This window comes from Megalobrama amblycephala, linkage group LG3, assembly GCF_018812025.1.
Source record: "Megalobrama amblycephala isolate DHTTF-2021 linkage group LG3, ASM1881202v1, whole genome shotgun sequence".
NCBI classification, from domain to species: Eukaryota; Metazoa; Chordata; class Actinopteri; order Cypriniformes; family Xenocyprididae; genus Megalobrama; species Megalobrama amblycephala.
In genome coordinates, this window is record NC_063046.1 from 19,499,305 (window position 1) to 19,516,738 (window position 17,434).

Here is a 17,434-nt window from a genome sequence, read left to right on the forward strand (position 1 = left end):
TTTTGTCGAGTAGTCGAGACAGAGACCTACACGTTTACACCTTTTTTTGTTGACTTTTAACCACTTCTGTCCTGATTTCTTTGAGGTGAGGGTCTATGGGCGGGTAAATGTATGTGTGTTTTCTGATCTTTCGATTGAAATGACAAAATAAGCATGCACAATTTTGATATGAATGTGCCAGAGACACAGGAAAAATACACGGAGAGCAGCAGCTTTTGTTTCTGCTCTGAAATCCGCAAGACCATGCCAAACACTGTGAGTGTGTGTTAGAAATCAGGAATGGTGAGAGAACATTGTGCATGGTAAGTTTTCATCTTCAAACCAAACTTTGGCCTTCAGTACACAAAGTTTAAATCCTATAATTACGCATTAAGTCAGTATGCAGAGAGTAGGCGGTCTTTTGTGGCTGTTCGAACACATTTGACCACATGGGTGGTCTATACACTACGAAAGCAATCCGGTCAAATGTGTTTTCGACTACCTCTGGAAGTGGTCGAAAGTGGACAAGCTTAAAGGGTTAGTTCAACCAAAAAAATTTTTATCATTAAGTACTCATCCTCATGTCGTTCCACACCCATAAGACCTTCGTTCATGTTTGGAACACAAATTAAGATATTTTTGATGAAATCGGAGAGGTATCTGACTCGTCCATAGACAGATAAAATTAAGGTTGAACCACTGCAGTCATATTGACTATTTTCACAATGTCTTTAGTACCTTTCTGGTAGTGTTGAAGTCAAGACCTCCTAAACCGAGACCAAGTCGAGACCAAGACCAGTGTGTGTCGAGACCAAGACAAGACCAAGACTTTGGGGGGGTTGAGACCAAGACAAGACCAAGACCAGACTAGCACTCCTCAAATTCATCTGAAAGATCCACATTTACTGCCTGGGAAATGTCTTATTTTTGATCAATAATTACAGTTAGAATAATAAGACACTATATAGAGCCGTTACCAATCAATTGAAATCACTAACAACAAAATTCATCTTTACACTGCAGAGGTGGAACAGAAGTTGCATCTGAATTTGTACAATTACAAATGCATAAATAATGTTGAGATTAATGTTTTAAAAATAAAAAATTTGTTTATTTAACATTTGTAAAAAAAAAAAAAAAAAAAAAAATCAATATCACATTTGCAGTTGTGCTCATATTTGTGAAAACAATCCTCTTTCTTGTGAAATTGCTTAATTATATCATATGCTATAATATAATGTCAAGATCTTATACAAGTACTTTTTTGCAAACATATCTTGAATTTTGAGGGCATTTTTATTAATTTTGGTGATATTTCTGACAATCCCTTGTTGATTTCTGACCTGGCACAACAGTAACAAAATAAATGAAATTAGAAATAAGTTATTGATTGCATTTGACACAGGAAGTTTTACATCCAGTCAAATTAATGAACAACTGCAATTTAGCGATATCCCCGCAGTTGTGGTCTTGACTGGTCTTGAAAAAAAAAAAAAAGAGTCCTTTTAGTCTGAGACCAAGACAAGACCTTCAAAAACTGGTCTTAAGACTGGTCTCAAGTACAACAACACTACTTTCTGGAACTTAAATTGTTAAAGGTTAAATTGCTGTCTATGGAGGAGTCAGAGACCTCTCGGATTTCATCAAAAATATCTTAATTTGTGTTCTGAAGATGAACAAAGTCATGGGTGTGGAATGACGCGAGGGTGAGTAATTAATGACAGAATTTTCATTTTTGGATGAACTAACCCTTTAAAACGTTTTAGACTGTGATCTGATCAACCAAAATGCATCTTAATACCAGGAGTAAAACAGGGCCTAAGTCTCTAGGTCTTTAACAGAAGGCGAATGATATATTTGATCATTCTTTAACATATATATCAAAATCAAGATACTGGAATTTAATACTTCTGTGAAACTCCATGTGTGTTTAAGTGATTGTTGGAATATAATCTTAAGTGTGCATCTGGACAGGTAAGTGTATGTGTGTGTGCGTGTGTGTGTGTGGCTATACTTGTGAGGGTCAAATGTCCTCAATTATGTAGTAAAGACCTATTTATACTTTGTGAGAAATAATGCAAAATTAAATAATCAGCTTTTATATTGTTGCTGTTTTAAAGAGAAGGCAAATAATTAATATATTTTTTCTACCCACTATTGGAATAATGTTATATCTAAGCCTGAAGATAAACATTTTAATTTCAATTCAAAATAATTTATAGAGCACTTCTCACAATAAATATTACAGATTTTACAATTTCAGTTTTACAGTTATGTAAAAACTATGTAATTTAGGCCTTGCTCTTTGTTTACAGTTTTGTTAATGAAGCAGAATAATCCATTACTAAACTGTGCTCATCAAAAGCAACTTTGCATTATGTTACACAAAACAAAATGCATTCATCTGCACGTAAGCCTGGGTAATGAAAAGTAATACACAGTCAAGCTTATAAATGGCGTGAAGGTGGAGAGTATTTACTGACAGAAGCAGTTGTGCACCAACCACCAACTGCGTCTCTCTCTCACACACATAAACATCACCATCTGCTCCTGTGTGCGCTGTTAGCCCGATGTGAGAACATATTAGCATTGTGAAATGTGTGCGTAGGTGGGTCAGCTCAGTCACGGCAGAGATCAGGGACAGAGGCGGAAAAAATATCTCATCAGATTAGGAAGAAAAAGGCTTATGGTGTCAAGAGGTATGAATTACAACCAGTCCCATCTGTTCTCACTCTCTCAATGTCATTATCATCAACTCTCTAATTATTCTCATTATGACTATTTATTTAGTCGCAGTAGTCTATCTCACATGGCAGCGTCATTCACAGCATACCTCAAGAGCACGACCACTGACGCCCCAATGGCTCTGACATTCATTCAATCAGCATGAGACAAACAGGTCATGCTTTACTTGGACTACTGAGGCTGAGGTCTTCAAGAACAACACTGCAACATGCTGCTCATGAATATAAAAACATCTCTCTTTAAGGATTTAATGGCATTTTTGAGGCAGCATTGGCAACTGCCCTCAGTGCACCAGTATCCACAGGAAATCATTAGCAGTAAGAGCTCATTTCAGTTCTGCTCCGTCTGATTGAGGAGCTAAAGGAGAACTTCATAATCATGTTAAATTAAAGGTCCTTTAGATTTAATCTCACCCTTCCCAATCTCTTAATTACTTATTTGTCCCAATTATTTGCTTTACTGAGCCCATTAACAGCCCTTTTCGCCTCAGAATTAACCAGTAGCAGCTGCAATCATGCCAGTGTGAAGCCCTCTTCATTAGAGCACACACACACACACACACACACACACACACACAGGGCAGGGGAATATGTCAGAGGAAGCTCACACTCTTCTGATGAAAACCAGCATCAAAGTCACTTCAGGTGGCGTTTCAGAGAAAGAACCCAACTGCGCTGAGATGATCTGTGGCTGTCACACTCTCCTACACAACACATACACTCATCACAGAATATAAATCATCATCCAATGCTCATATCCCACTCTTTGTGTGATGTATCACTGCATATGTAATGTAATTTATGTGCAAATAAAATATTTCCTCAAACAGTCACCTTCTCAGCATGGTGCAAATCTTTCATATCTGCTGTGAATCATTCTGAAGATGGCTGCTTCACTTGCTCTGCCAAAACAGGATATTAACAATTAAAGCAGCACCGATACATCATCATTTCTCAACACCCTAAAATGTTGGTACATGACGGACATTTATCATTGTAAAAATTAAGATATGAACTGCATGTGCAGCAATGATAAATCATTGGCAAAATGTGTGATGATAGCATAAGCTCTGCAGTGTTAAAAACCAAAGAAAAGGAGATTAATGTCACAGCGTAGCACAAAACCGCTTCAAAAACATTGTCTGAATAAGGATTAAGGGGAAACCCTCCCAACTTTATCGGTCCATCTGTGCGGAACAGCGTGCACTCGCCTCCTGTGGTTATTACATCTGATTTTTGTCAGAGAGATGGGCCACAAAATTGTTCAGGGCAGGCCGTTCAAGAAATGAATGGTTTGTTGGTGCTCCTGCTAAATGACCTTAGCAGAAAGATTGAGCTATTACACTTCTAATGACCACTGCAGGAAGTGTTCCCTTAATCCTGTCTAATTGCTAAAGTTATAAATTTCCACTTCCAACAGGTTAATGACCATTATGGACATACCTGATGATTAACTTCATAATAATCACTTCCTGTTTCCGTTACCTCTTCTGTCCAGTCTGTCAGAACTCCATGATGGATGTAACTATAGGGTACAATAGGATATTTACAAGATCCTTCGATGAAATGGCAGAAACTAAATTGTGATCATATTTTTTTCCCCTCCAATTTTACTGTTTGTACTGCATGTTTGACCAAATATATGCAGCCTTGGTGAACAAAGACTTCTTTAAAAAAAACATTCTTAGAGAACAAAAGGAAGTGAAGTGGTCTGTTTCTGCTATAATGTCTCAGACTGAACAAACGTAACACTGAACTCGAAGAGATGTGGTGAGATTGTCATGTATAAAGGGTTAGTTCACCCAAAAATTCTGTCATTAATTACTCTCATGTCGTTCCAAACCATCAGAAGACAAATTAAAGGGATAGTTCACCCAAAAATGAAAATTTGATGTTTATCTGCTTACCCCCAGAGCATCCAAGATGTAGGTGTCTTTGTTTATTCAGTAGAACACAAATGATGATTTTTAACTGCAACCGCTGCCCTCTGTCAGTGGTATATATCGCACTCTGACAACGGCAGTGATGTCTCGCTCTCATTGAAGTATATGCGCGAGACATCACTGCTGCTGTCAGAGCGCGATCAGACCAAACGAATCGAGTGATGAATGCCGTTGGACATAGTGGTGTATTAGAGGTAAAAAATGATATAAATACTGTTCGGTTTCTCGCACAAACCGATCGTTTCGTGTCTTAGGACATCAATGTGTCGTCACGAGCCGCAGGGTTTAATTTGGATTTGTCTGTCGTGTTTTATTTACTCTTATAGTCCAAGTTCCCGCTGACTTGCATTATACCACTGACAGACGGCAGCGGTTGCAGTTAAAAATCATCATTTGTGTTCTACTGAAGAAACAAAGTCACCTACATCTTGGATGTGCTGGGGGTAAGCAGATAAACATCAAATTTTCATTTTTGGGTGAACTATCCCTTTAAGACATTTTGATGAAATATAAAAACTCTCTGACTCTGAATAGACAGCAAATTACCACTGTCAAGGGCCAGAAAGGTACTAAAGACATCGTAAAATAGTCGACGTGACTGCAGTGGTTCAACCTTAATTTTATGAAGTGACGAGAATACTTTTTGTGCGCAAAAACAAAACAAAAATAACTACTTTATTCAACGATCTCTTCTCTTCCCTGTCATTATCCTTACGCAGTTGACGCAGTAAGCACAGTGGAGGCTAGAGACCTGCAATCCCGCGGGAACCAATGCAACAGAGTGCAGCGCGGGAAAAGATTTGATGGGCACATCCGGGCATGGACGGTAAGACGCTCATGTGTGCGGGTTGCGGGAAAGTAAAATGATTCGTGGGACTCCCACAAAATAGAAATATCTAAACATAAAATATATAAAAACTAATAAATTGTTATTCATATATTGCACAAAAGCAACAAGAACAACTCATATAAAATAAAAACGATTTACAGTCGCAATCATATGCGAGATTCTATTTATAACACGTGTTTGCAGTGTTGAGCAACGTAGCCAATCACAGACATTGATTTGTGAGACGCAATGGCCAATCAGAGGTGTTTATGTTAGAATCCTCTCACCGCTCAAAACACAGAGTTTTTATGCAGTGCTGAAATTTGCACGCTCACGAATCCTATTGTTATAACACATGAAGTGTAGACATTATGAAATTCATTGTTCATATATCCATTGTGTCATAACAGAGCTTTGTGAGATCACAATGAACTGAGATGTCAGCTTTTTAGTCATTATAAAGGGAGCGCTCTTTGCGCGCATTCTGCCATACCAAACCATGCACGCAGCAGCTTACTTTTCTGTTAAAACTAACTGTGGTTTGTGAATGTTGATGCTTTAATAACAAATATTTTATCGGGAGCATTTATGTTGGGATGTTGTGGCAACACATAACTTAACATTTCATGTAAATTTCATGGATGTACTGACAAAAATCTATGGGATTTTGCAGGTTCTTCTGATGTAGAACCCGGAAGCTCTGCACTGTGTTTACTGTGTCACCTGAGTAAGGAGATTGACAGGGGAGAGAAGGGACTGTTGAATAAAGTCGTTATTTTTTTATTTTTTTTTTGCACACAAAAAGTTTTTTTGTCGCTTCATAAAATTAGGGTTAAACCACTGTAGTCACGTGGACTATTTTAACGATGTCTTTAGTACCTTTCTGGACCTTAATAGTGGTAATTAAATTGCTGTCTATGGAGGAACAGAAAGCTCTCAGATTTCATCAAAAATATCTCAATTTGTGTTCCAAAGATGAACAAAGGTCTTACCGGTTTGGAATGACATGAGGTGAGTAATTAATGACAGAATTTTCATTTTTGGGTGAACTAATCCTTTAAGTTTTAATCACGCACTAACTACCTCGGCCTCAGCAAGTAACTCAACTAACGTCACATACACACTAAACTGCCCTCTCAGTGTCTAATCAGACAGATGAAACTAATCTTCTCACACAGAGTTCTCCTTCAGTTCAGTAGGAGTCTCCTGAAGAGCCGCAGGAAAGATTCCTGAGCACGCTCGTCACGCAGGAGGAGAGAGACTGCAGCGGAGGATGAGTGAGGTTACCATTTCATCTGGCTCAGTAAGCCTGGACTAATTTGAGGCCTGAGTGGAGAGGGCACTTGTGTGCAGGCCTGATGAAAGCTCTTCAGAGGAGAGAAAAGAGTGGAGGATTGTATCAAATCGCTGATCGCTCTCATAGAGAAGCCCTTCTCTATCTCCCCCTCTCGACAGAGCCTCTTTTCTCTCTCTGTCTTCCTCTTCAGCAGTGCCACTCAACAGGATAGCCCTTTAATCTCCACCTATTCAGCGGCTCCCTTATTAAGAGTGAAACTAGGAAGAAACAAAAAAAAAAAAAAAAGAAGAAAATAAAAACATACCTTGTCAATGTACAGCTTTTTCAGATCAGAGCAAAAGAAATGAAAGGGAAGATGAGAGTGAGCGAGAGCAGAACGAGAGCCTGCAGGAAAATCAGTATGTTGGGATTTGGAGTGTATCACTCCCTCTCCTTCATCCTCTGAAGCACTCTTTCCGAGGAGAACATCAAACTCAGGGCTGCCAGCTAAGAAAGGTAAGGTTTAGAGAGACCGAAGGAGGAAACTGAAGCAACCAAAAGAGAAAAGAAAAGAACTGGCTTCACAAATGCTAAAAGGCGCTCCGTCAGTCGAGTTTAAACAGAATTCACAGGAACTGAATTAGTTTGGGTTTGAAATTCTAAAAGGGCTTTTGGACAGGGTGGATAATGCAGACGCCCGACTGGCCGGGCAGGGAAATATAGAGCAGTCAGTCCGTCATCCTCTGAGGAAGACAACAGAAATCTGGAGAGATTAACGCAAATCAATAACTCTCATTTGATCTACTGCCATAACGCACAAAGCCGGCAGCTCATTTAACAGGCTGGTACATCGGTCCAGAGCTGAATCATAAAATCTGTTGCTGACACTCCTTTGCCAACAGCAAGACCAAGTTCATCATCCAGTATGGTGTATTCAGACAGGAGCGCCCACATTAGCAGCTCATGCTGATGTGAAATGTTGATGTGGGAGTTTAAAAGCTCCCCGTCAGAGAACAGAAGGTATATGGAAAGAGTAAAGGTTAAGTTTACTTTAAAGTAAAGTTTACTTTACTGTTCTGCCATAAAAAAAAAAAAAAAACAGAAAAGGCCCATTCACATCAAGGACAATAACTGTAGCTTTTTAATAATATTCTAATTCTATGAGAATTGTGTCCACACCACAGCTTTAACAATAACGATAAATTGGTATATCATTAGAATCACTTTTAGAATTTTTTTTTTTTTTTCCCAGATGATGAACTACAAACCATTGACAGCCAATCAGAATCCAGCTTGGGCATTAAAAGCAGATGACAATTGCAGTGTGTGCTTATAAACAATTGTTGAAACTAATATAGTTCTAGGTGTGCATTAAGAGAGGAAACAGAGGGAAGAGGTGGGATGCAATTAAAAGCTGGAGTCGAACTCACATTGCCTAAATGAGCTTCACCACGCAATGTTTTGGAGCGCATGCAATGACTACCACATAGACATGGATTCTGTGACTATAGAAAACCATACATTTCCACAGAATTACAACCATCTTTTATACTTGCAAGTTATTTTAATATGCCTAATTTTGGTTATTCTACTAGTTGGCAATAGGCCTAGGCAGTTTAAAACATTGTACCACATTTAACTCCGCAAAATTGAACAGATTCCCCACTTAAATCAGCATAGACAATGTATTCAGGCCAAATGCAAATCCACGTGCCCCCCCTTGGTTAAAATCACATTAATAGGAGGTGGGGCTCTGGTTATCAGACGTACAGACAAAGTGTAGAGTTGTATGGATGACTCTTCTAAAAAGCAAAGCAATTTCATGACACATTTACCAAAGAGCTACCATGGGCAAACATTAATAGCTAGGCTTATGGGCAAAGAAAGTGTGAGAAAGTTTCATTTCTCTAGGCAGGATTCATTTTACTTCTAGAGAATCAGAAACTAGGAGCAGATGAGACAGAGACATATGCTGAAATCACACCCTTAATGAAACCAGCTCAAACCACCAGAATAAATCAATAGACACAAACACACTTCCTGGCTGATAATCCACTTGAGGTGAGGAAATCAAAAAGGTGTGTTGTGTGTCACCAACTGAGGTTGGGGGACCGCAGGGGATATTTGAGTCAGCTGGGTCTGTGGTTACAACAGACAGCTGAGACAGCAGAAACTATGTCTCTTTTATATACACACACACACACACACACACCATGTCTCAACTCTTCCATCAGCCTTTCATCAGCTTGACACCATGTGGGAACATCTAGATGACATATCCAGTGTCATTAATCTCCATACTTAAGACAAATGGAGTTAGCATGACACACACACACACCCAGCCTATGATTTAAATCTGACAATGGCACTCTCAAATAAACCAGCATTCATGACACGTTTTACAAAAAAAGTTTATTGAATTATTAACAACTGTACATGATCAGTGCTGACACAGTTTGCTACATACTTTGGTGTGAAGTCGAGAGGTTGTGAAAGGCAGGCGGGTCAGGGTTTGTATTGTACTAAAGACAGAGTTTGCCGCAACCGGTTCTGCTGCGGCCCCATGAAACGGACTCCAGTTCCCACAGTTAAAACAGTCCACATTTACACAAAAAGGTTTAAAAGCGCTGCTCTTCTCTCTCTTTCTCTCATGCGCACACACTTTCACACCAAGCTTCCACCAAAGTGCAGGCAATGAATATATTCATTAGAAAACTGGCTCAACTGGTACAGAAGCGAATCCCCAATTGACTCTGATCACTCACCAAGAAGGTCTACATCAATCTGAGCGAAAACAGGGCTGCAGGCTCATTGGGGTGGGGCTCTACAGCAGAAATAAGCTGTCAATCACTGGGGTGAGTCATATCCCGTTTCAACAACAGTGAGCTATAGCGGGGCCGCTTATGGGATCAGTTGGCAAGTTACTCATCGCAGCGTGCGATTCATGCCGAGTCAGCATGTTACAATCACACTTCATTATCTGATTTCCTCTTTCCAACAAGACGCCACACAATGCAAAGGGCACAGAAAAGTAGTACAGTTAGTCATTCTCCAAGTTTAATAATCGCTTTCAATTTACAAACGACTCTTCACTCTCCTCTGGGATGTTTGTGTCAGATTCCAACTTCCGCAGGATTCCAGTCTGATCCCGTTTCCATGAACAGCACACAGGCTCAAAAAGCAAAAAAAATAATTACTAAGATTGTTCTCGAAGGGGTTTTCCATGTGAGCCTTTTAGCAAATGGCCAGCCCAGAGAGTGTGCTTACAAAATCTAAATTAAAAATTGTGTCCTAATCTACATTCATCAAGCATTAAGGACATGAGGACAAAGAAACCCATCACAAGTATATCAGGACATGGAAATATATATAATTATATATATATATATATTTATATACTTATAAAACGTCTTTATTACTCCATATATACACTTTTTAACAAATTGTCCAGGGAGCAGGAGGCTAAATTTGAAGCACTGCTTCATATTACATCACAGATCGTTCACTTTTTGTTCAAAAGGAAGGAAGGTGAGGGAGGAAAAAAAAAAAAAAAATACTATGGAAGGAATAGGCACACACAATCCCATGAGCAGACCGAAAGCAAAGGCAAGACAATATTTACTACATTAGTGCCGTCAGGGAGTCCTTGGGACAGTTTAACACGTTTCTGCTTGGATCTGTAAAGGGCTGCTCCACTTCTGCAAGAATCCAGGTGTGTTAAAAATGAAAACATCTGGGAATCCGATCCCAGTGGACCAACCAAATCCTAACCTGGGTTCCTACTATAAAAGGAGGAAAAAGTGGAGGAGTGATCCCTTGAATCTGATCAAAATCAGGCCCAAAGCTCCATCCATAGGTCTTTACATCTGGTGAAGCAGTGAATTTAGTAGATCACTTCATACACAGTGGCCTTTTTGTCTCCAGATCCCGTCACAATGTACTTATCATCAGCCGAGATGTCACAGCTCAGGACAGAGGAAGACTCCTTGGACTGTGGAGGGAGGATAGCAGAAAAACAATTAGCCTGACATAATCAAATAGAGCCTCGGTGAAATCATAAACCAAACAGAAGTGTGTCAGCATCACTTCCTTCTAAATATTAACTGAAAAATTTACGCCACTTTAAGAGGCAAATAGGTGCGTTATAAATAGACAATTGGCAACGTATCTGAGCGGTGCAGAGTTGTGTGATTTTTGCCTGGAGCAGGGAGCCTTAAAACACTTTAAAAGGCTATCATCTAATTGCATGTATTGCAAGAATTCACCGAGTGTTACACAGTGTTAATGGATTATCAGCAGTCAGACTGAAAGAAAGATGGAAGGTGTGAAACTTTTCTCCCAATTAACCAAACATTTCGCTAAGCTAACTCTAACCATTGGGGATCGAACATAATAAACCCAGGTTGGAGTAGCAACAGAATGCTTTGTGCAGGATTTGAAGTGTTATTTTAGTTATTTATATACTGTTATAGTATAGCTTTTATTTTTATATTTTGCTTTCATTTTCAGTTTTTTGTCATTTTATTATGTGCTTTTGCCATGTCTATTAGTTATTTTTTTATTGCCATTTAGTCTTTTATTTTTATTTCAGTTTTAGTAATTTTAGTACTTAAACTTCAGCTAGCTGCCAAGGCCGAGTATCGTCAACTCTACTGACATGCTCCGATGATTGATTTTTATGTGCATTATTTGACAAGGCCATTCAGACAGAGTAAGCTCAAAAATGGCAGCCTTGCACCAAACCATTAAACAAAAAGATGGCATTTTCTGTACAGCTGCAATTCCGAAGCAAAAATAAAAGCCATCACTCAATGACTCTTAGGACAGGGACAAAAGTCCCAATGAAAGCCCGAAGAGAGAATCAATCAAACTCACACTACAACTCACACAAACATTTCCAATGTAATATGGACATTTGGAGCACCACTGTAGCAAGGGGGAGGGAATGAGGTATTGATTGACATACCTGGAAAATGCTGGCACCATAGGGAGTCCTCCAGGCATTCAAGAGATTGTCCTTCCCAGTGCTCACAAACCATTTACCTTTAGGAAATGGAACAAACACACATGCACTAATGGGTACAGAGTCAAGGTTGATCTAAATGACTTGATTCACTATGGCTCGACTTATTTGGAAGTAGAGTGGGCCATTAAGAGAGAGAGAGAGAAAGAGAGAGAAAGAGAGCTGTGGGTGGTACAAAGTGCAACCTAGCCCCGCTATAATGGAAAAACAGCACTGAATACCAAACTAAAGCTAAAGTGCAATTGTTTTCCCATGTCATGTCTCAGACATACTTTACAGTAAGTCTAATGTTTTTTTGCCCAATTTATTCTCAGGTGCAAGACATCTATTCTACATATAAAAGGTAGAATAACAGTGTCTTACCACAGTAGGCAAATTTGAGGGAGAGGACACAGCTCTCGTGCAGGTGCAGCTGGTACTTGTCAGGCTTGGTATGATGAAGCACCTCCACATTACTACTCTCCATTCCCACAGCCAGCCACTCGCCCGTCGGACAGTAGCCCAAAGAGAAGATCTGCATCAGAACGCAAAGCACATCACACACTGATCTAAAAGCATATAGAGCACTTAGCATACAGACCATTAGTAAATCTTTAAAATAAGTCAGACACAAAACTCTTTTCACCACAGAAATATCACCTTTATATTATTATACACAATTAACACAACATGAATCAGTTCTTCTAGGGTTCAAACCTACAATGTTTGAGTAATTGCCAAGTTATTCCTCTCTATTTAGTACGTAAAAGAAATTAGGTAACATTTTACAATACCTGTGCTCATGTATCACAGAGCAAAGTATTCGTGTGTAAGCATGTGAAGTTTACCTGTGAAGTGAAGTCATGCTGCTGGAGCTGTCGTCCCTCTCTCAGGTCCCAGGACCGTACGGTGTTGTCCAGTCCACCTGTCCACAGTTTGGTGCCATCATGGGAAATGTCTATACAACTTGCCCCATCTGTGTGGCCCTGAAACTGCCTACATACACAAACATATAGGCATTGTCTTTAAATGCATCAATACAGTGTATACATCTCTATCCACAAAGAGACACTATCTCACGTGGCATCCCCTGGTGTGCTTCCTACCTGACAAGGGTTTGGTTGTGAAGGTCCCAGACAGCAATATTTCCATCACTGCAGCATGAGAAGCAAACCTTGGCGTCTGGGCTGATCGCCAGCGCATAGCAGGCTGGGGCAGAAGAGGTGAGCTCAGCTTTGATACGCGGAGTCTGAGAGGCTAAATCCCATATGGTCAGAGTGCTGGCTTCTCCTCCAACAATCAGAGTACGGCCATCCGGAAGCAGCTTACAGGAACGGATATAGTTATCCCTGTTCTAAAGAGAGAGAAGAGGGGAACTCATGTTGAGAAATGCTGCATTAAAAGAGGATTTTGATAAAAATGTTACAAAAGCAATTACATTTTTTTCTATTTTACAAGAATACGTACGAATATCCATCTCTAGCCCCTTAATAATCAGGCTAAAGAGGTAGACCAATCAAAATGGCAGAGCTAAAAACAGTCCAGCTCCCTGTTATTTGCTTTGGCTCTCTAAATCTTGTCTAACCTGTGTTTATGAAGGTTAATAGAGGAGAAGAGGCGGGCGATAAGAGGGCACAGAATGGTAAGTGGGTAGGGAAAAGCTTTTAAGGGTTTTTAGTTGCAGGACCAGGATGAAGCACATTTTCAAATTAGCAGGAGAATTCTAGATCTGTTCCTGAGGGAGATCAATAACTTCAGGCTTTCAGACAAATTAAATCACTTTATAATGGCCAAACAGCTCATCAAATACACAGCTTTCTGCACTATGGAGCAAGCACAGGGAAATGCACACACAAAAAAAGCAGGTTATTTTGATAGAGGGGAATAATGGTGAGCCATCGTGGTATTTTCCCTTAAAATAACTACGCATAGCTAACAGATTTGGTTCTTAGTTTGGCAGGGGGATTTAAAGGGAGGATAAAGATTAAAAATAGTAATGTTTAAAAAATTAAAGAGAGTGGATTTGTACTTCAGAAAGGATCATTTAAAAATAAGCCTGGTAATTTGTGTGGACTGATTAGACAACATAAATTTTTACCAGACAGTCGAGCTGCGAGACCGGGCTCTTGCTGCCAGGCTGACTGATGTCCCAGATCTTCACGCAGCCCTTGCCGCCAGTGTAGACGTGCCGCGTGGGGTTGCTGATAGTTACGGCGCACACCACCTCACCGTGGCTGAGTGTGTTGATCTGGCGGGCGTGACGGGGAATGCCTGGTCCAATCAGAGCGTCTGGAGGAAAAGGTACTGGTTGCATCTGGCCATCCGCGCTAACATGGAAAGAGTAGGCCCTATTTACCAGGACATGAAAGAATGAGAAAAGAATAAGAATGATCAAAAATTTATAAATTCTCTTACACTACCATTCAAAAGTTTTTAAAATAAATCTGTTAAACTCAGCAACAGCCAGGCTGCATTCATTTGATCAAAAATACAGTAAAAACATTAACACTAGAATTGTCAAAAGTGCTGAATTCGGTACCAATTCCATACTATAATTTTAAAAATGGGATGCTTTGAGCGCTGTTGAGTGGATTCGTAAACACCTCAGATTGGCCATTCTGTTCATGTGCTCATCGGATATGTCTGTGATTGGCTACAATTTGAATTTGAAAGCGTTTGTATCTGTAAGCACTCAGTGAAGGGCATCATTGATGTTTATTTACAAAGCATTTTTGAAGCATGTGAAACAAAGGCCAATCAGAGGTGTTTACAAATCAGCTCAACAGCACTCAAAGCATCACATTTTTAAAATCCAACTTGGTATCGAAGTCTGTACTTTTGACAACTCAAATTTTTAATTAATACTGTAAAATATTATTACAATTTAAAGTGTAACAATAAAATGAACTTTTCTGTTTTAATATATCTTGAAATGTAATTTCTTCCTTTCAGAAATCCTTCTAATATGCTGTTCAAGAAACATTTCTTGTTAAAAACAGTTGTGCTGCTTAATTTTTTTGTGGAAACTGATACTTTTTTTTTTTTTTTTCCCCAGGGTTCACTGATAAATAGAAAGTTCAAACAAATAGCATTTTTTTTAAATGTAAATCTTTTCTAACATTATAAATGTCACTTGAGCAATTTAATGCATCCTTGTTGAATAAAATTATTAGCTTCTAAACTAAACTAAACTTCTATTAGTTTCTTTTTTACAGATCTCAAACTTTTGAAAAGTAGTGTGTTATACATAGTTATATATAGCTCAATAACAGCACTTACGGTTTCCCTCCAGGTATAGAGGTCAGACCGGGAGCACGCATGTGCGGATGAGGATCAAAGCCCGCCTGCAACACACAGACATCTTAGCATAAAGTAGAATGTGAGCAATACATTAGCTACAAAGCAAACTGAAACTGATTTGACAGTCTAATTTTTCCTGTATCAGCTCTATTGTAATATATTTTTAATATTCTAGTTGAGCGCTTGTTTGCGCTTTTCACTCTCCCCTCAAGCCTTTATTAGAGACTGTTTTACTTTCCATGCAAAAATAGAGATGCAGAACAAACGCATTACAAATACAAAAGATAATATTTAAACGGAATGCTATCCTAACAGGGTATGCATGCTCGGTTAGACGGAGTTATGGAGGAGAGCTGCTGAGGGACATTCCAGATCCTGGGGACCCACCTACCAGAATGTTTTAGATGTCTCACTAATTAAAACACCTGATTCAATATCTTAGCTTCCTTGTGTGTTGAATAGGGAGACATCTAAATCATACAGAGAGGTGGGTCCCAAGGACTGGAGTTGAGAATCACTATCCTAGATGATCAGAAGAACAGGAGGTGAAGAAAGGAAAACGAACAGGACAACAAACTTCTGCAACCCTTTAGGAATGTTTATGTAATCACAGAAAATGATGACAAAAGAAGTCTAACCATCGGTGAGCGTCCATAGGCAGCAGCGGCTGCGGCGCTCATCTGAGGAGAGATGTGAAGACCAGGGTAAACACCTGGACTGGTCAATGAGCCGTTCATCTCTGGGTGGTGACCCATCATGGCGAATGGAGCCCCATACGGCGCCGCAATTGACAATGGCGTACGTAGGGCAGGTGCTGATGGGAATATATGGAGAGAAGAAAAGCCAAAAGTTTAAAAGCAATAACTATATAGGCTACTCACACTTACAAGTTTGGCTGGTTAGAAAAGATTAGTTCAATTGGCTCAAAAGGTTGTCCCATGAATAAAAATATGGTCACAATCTATAAGTTTAGACAAATAGGAATGTTTGATGAAGGGACAGATTTATAAAGTGCGCATTTACTACTTACCCAGCGCTTCCATGCCAGGTGGTTTTCCGGGTATGGGCCGGAGCCCAGGGGTGTTGCTGGTTCCTGGGGTGGGAGCGTCGTTGCGTGGGGTGGGGGTGTTGGACTTTAAACCTGGGGTGGAGGACTTGTCGTTCTGCAAGATGAAGGAACAGAGATGGAATTAACGAAGCTAAAGCTACATACCACAAATGCTCGGATCCAGAGAGCTCTCGCACTAATCCAGTCAAACACTGACAGCTCATTATAGCTGAGGAGGATAAAGCTAAACTTCAGACCGAACCCTTTCCCGAGACCTCATCCTCTCACTCATCTTTAATCACTCTCTCTTCTCTCTTTTCTCCTCTTCCCCTCTGAGGCTAGCTAAGCGCATTGAGATATTAGCCAAGGCTAGCAGCTAAGCCGCTGTTTGTCTGACAGTAGCTGATGTATTCATGTTACGCTTCAAACTGACATTTATGCTGCAGCTATAAAACTGCTGAGAGGAAGAGGGTTTGCAAATGTGCAGAGACTTGACACCACAAACGCCCATCCTCTAGTCTTTAAGCCTTACATGTGGGTGGTCCTTCACTTTAGAAGAGGGGGTGCTCCCAGAGGAGGCCACAGAAGCCGGGCTGTTGGGGGCATCTTTCTTCAGTGCTCTGGTCTTATCGAGTCCATTCTCAGGAGGAGAGTGAGACGGGCTGACCCTTGGAGTGGCAGGATCCTACATTGGGAAAGTGAAATGTCAGTCACATACAAAAGAGAAGATGTCCTCCAAACAAAAATGGAAAAGACATGTTAGTTTTTACCTCGTTAGACACATCCACAACTAGATCATCACTTTTGTCGCCATCACTGTCCTGTAGTGTATAAATAGTAGATCAATTCTTGAGTGATTTAAGAGTTATGGATTTTGGTTCAATAATTTTACAACAGGGTATGAGTAAAATTAAAAAAAAAAAAAAAAAAAGAAATGTACACTAAAGTTTAAAAGTTGAGTCGGTGAGATATTTTAAACATTTTTGAAAGAAGTCTCTTATGCTCATCAAGGCTTCATTCATTTGATCAAAATACAGGAAAAACAGTAAAATTCAGAAATATTATGAATTAAAATAACCATTTTCAATTTTAATATATTTTAACATTTAATTTATTCCTGGCAAAAGCGAAGATAAATTTTCAGTAGTCATTACTCCAGTCTTCAGTTCAGAAATCATTTTAATGTACTGATTTGGTGCTCAGGAAACGTATTAACATTATCAATGTTGGAAACAGTTGTGCTTCTTAACATTGTTATGGAAATCGCGAAACATTTTTTCTGGACTCTTTGATAAATAAAAAGTTCAAAAGGA

General features: G+C 39.5%; 1 protein-coding gene across 16 annotated transcripts in view; it reads right to left on the minus strand.

Annotated features, from left to right (window-relative positions):
- Positions 1-9,164: 9,164 nt before the first annotated feature.
- tle3b (TLE family member 3, transcriptional corepressor b) overlaps positions 9,165-17,434 on the minus strand; it is a 33,050-nt gene continuing 24,780 nt past the window's right edge. For all 16 annotated transcript variants that reach the window (XM_048184472.1, XM_048184474.1, XM_048184473.1 and 13 more), the window contains 11 exons: positions 16,892-16,942; positions 16,654-16,806; positions 16,104-16,236; positions 15,712-15,887; positions 15,053-15,117; positions 13,872-14,121; positions 12,880-13,127; positions 12,622-12,769; positions 12,158-12,308; positions 11,738-11,814; positions 9,165-10,762 (listed from right to left, as the gene is read on the minus strand). In XM_048184472.1, coding sequence (XP_048040429.1) covers positions 10,655-10,762; positions 11,738-11,814; positions 12,158-12,308; positions 12,622-12,769; positions 12,880-13,127; positions 13,872-14,121; positions 15,053-15,117; positions 15,712-15,887; positions 16,104-16,236; positions 16,654-16,806; positions 16,892-16,942 — 1,560 coding nt within the window. In that variant the 3' untranslated portion in view covers positions 9,165-10,654. The remainder of the gene's footprint in view (positions 10,763-11,737; positions 11,815-12,157; positions 12,309-12,621; positions 12,770-12,879; positions 13,128-13,871; positions 14,122-15,052; positions 15,118-15,711; positions 15,888-16,103; positions 16,237-16,653; positions 16,807-16,891; positions 16,943-17,434) is intronic.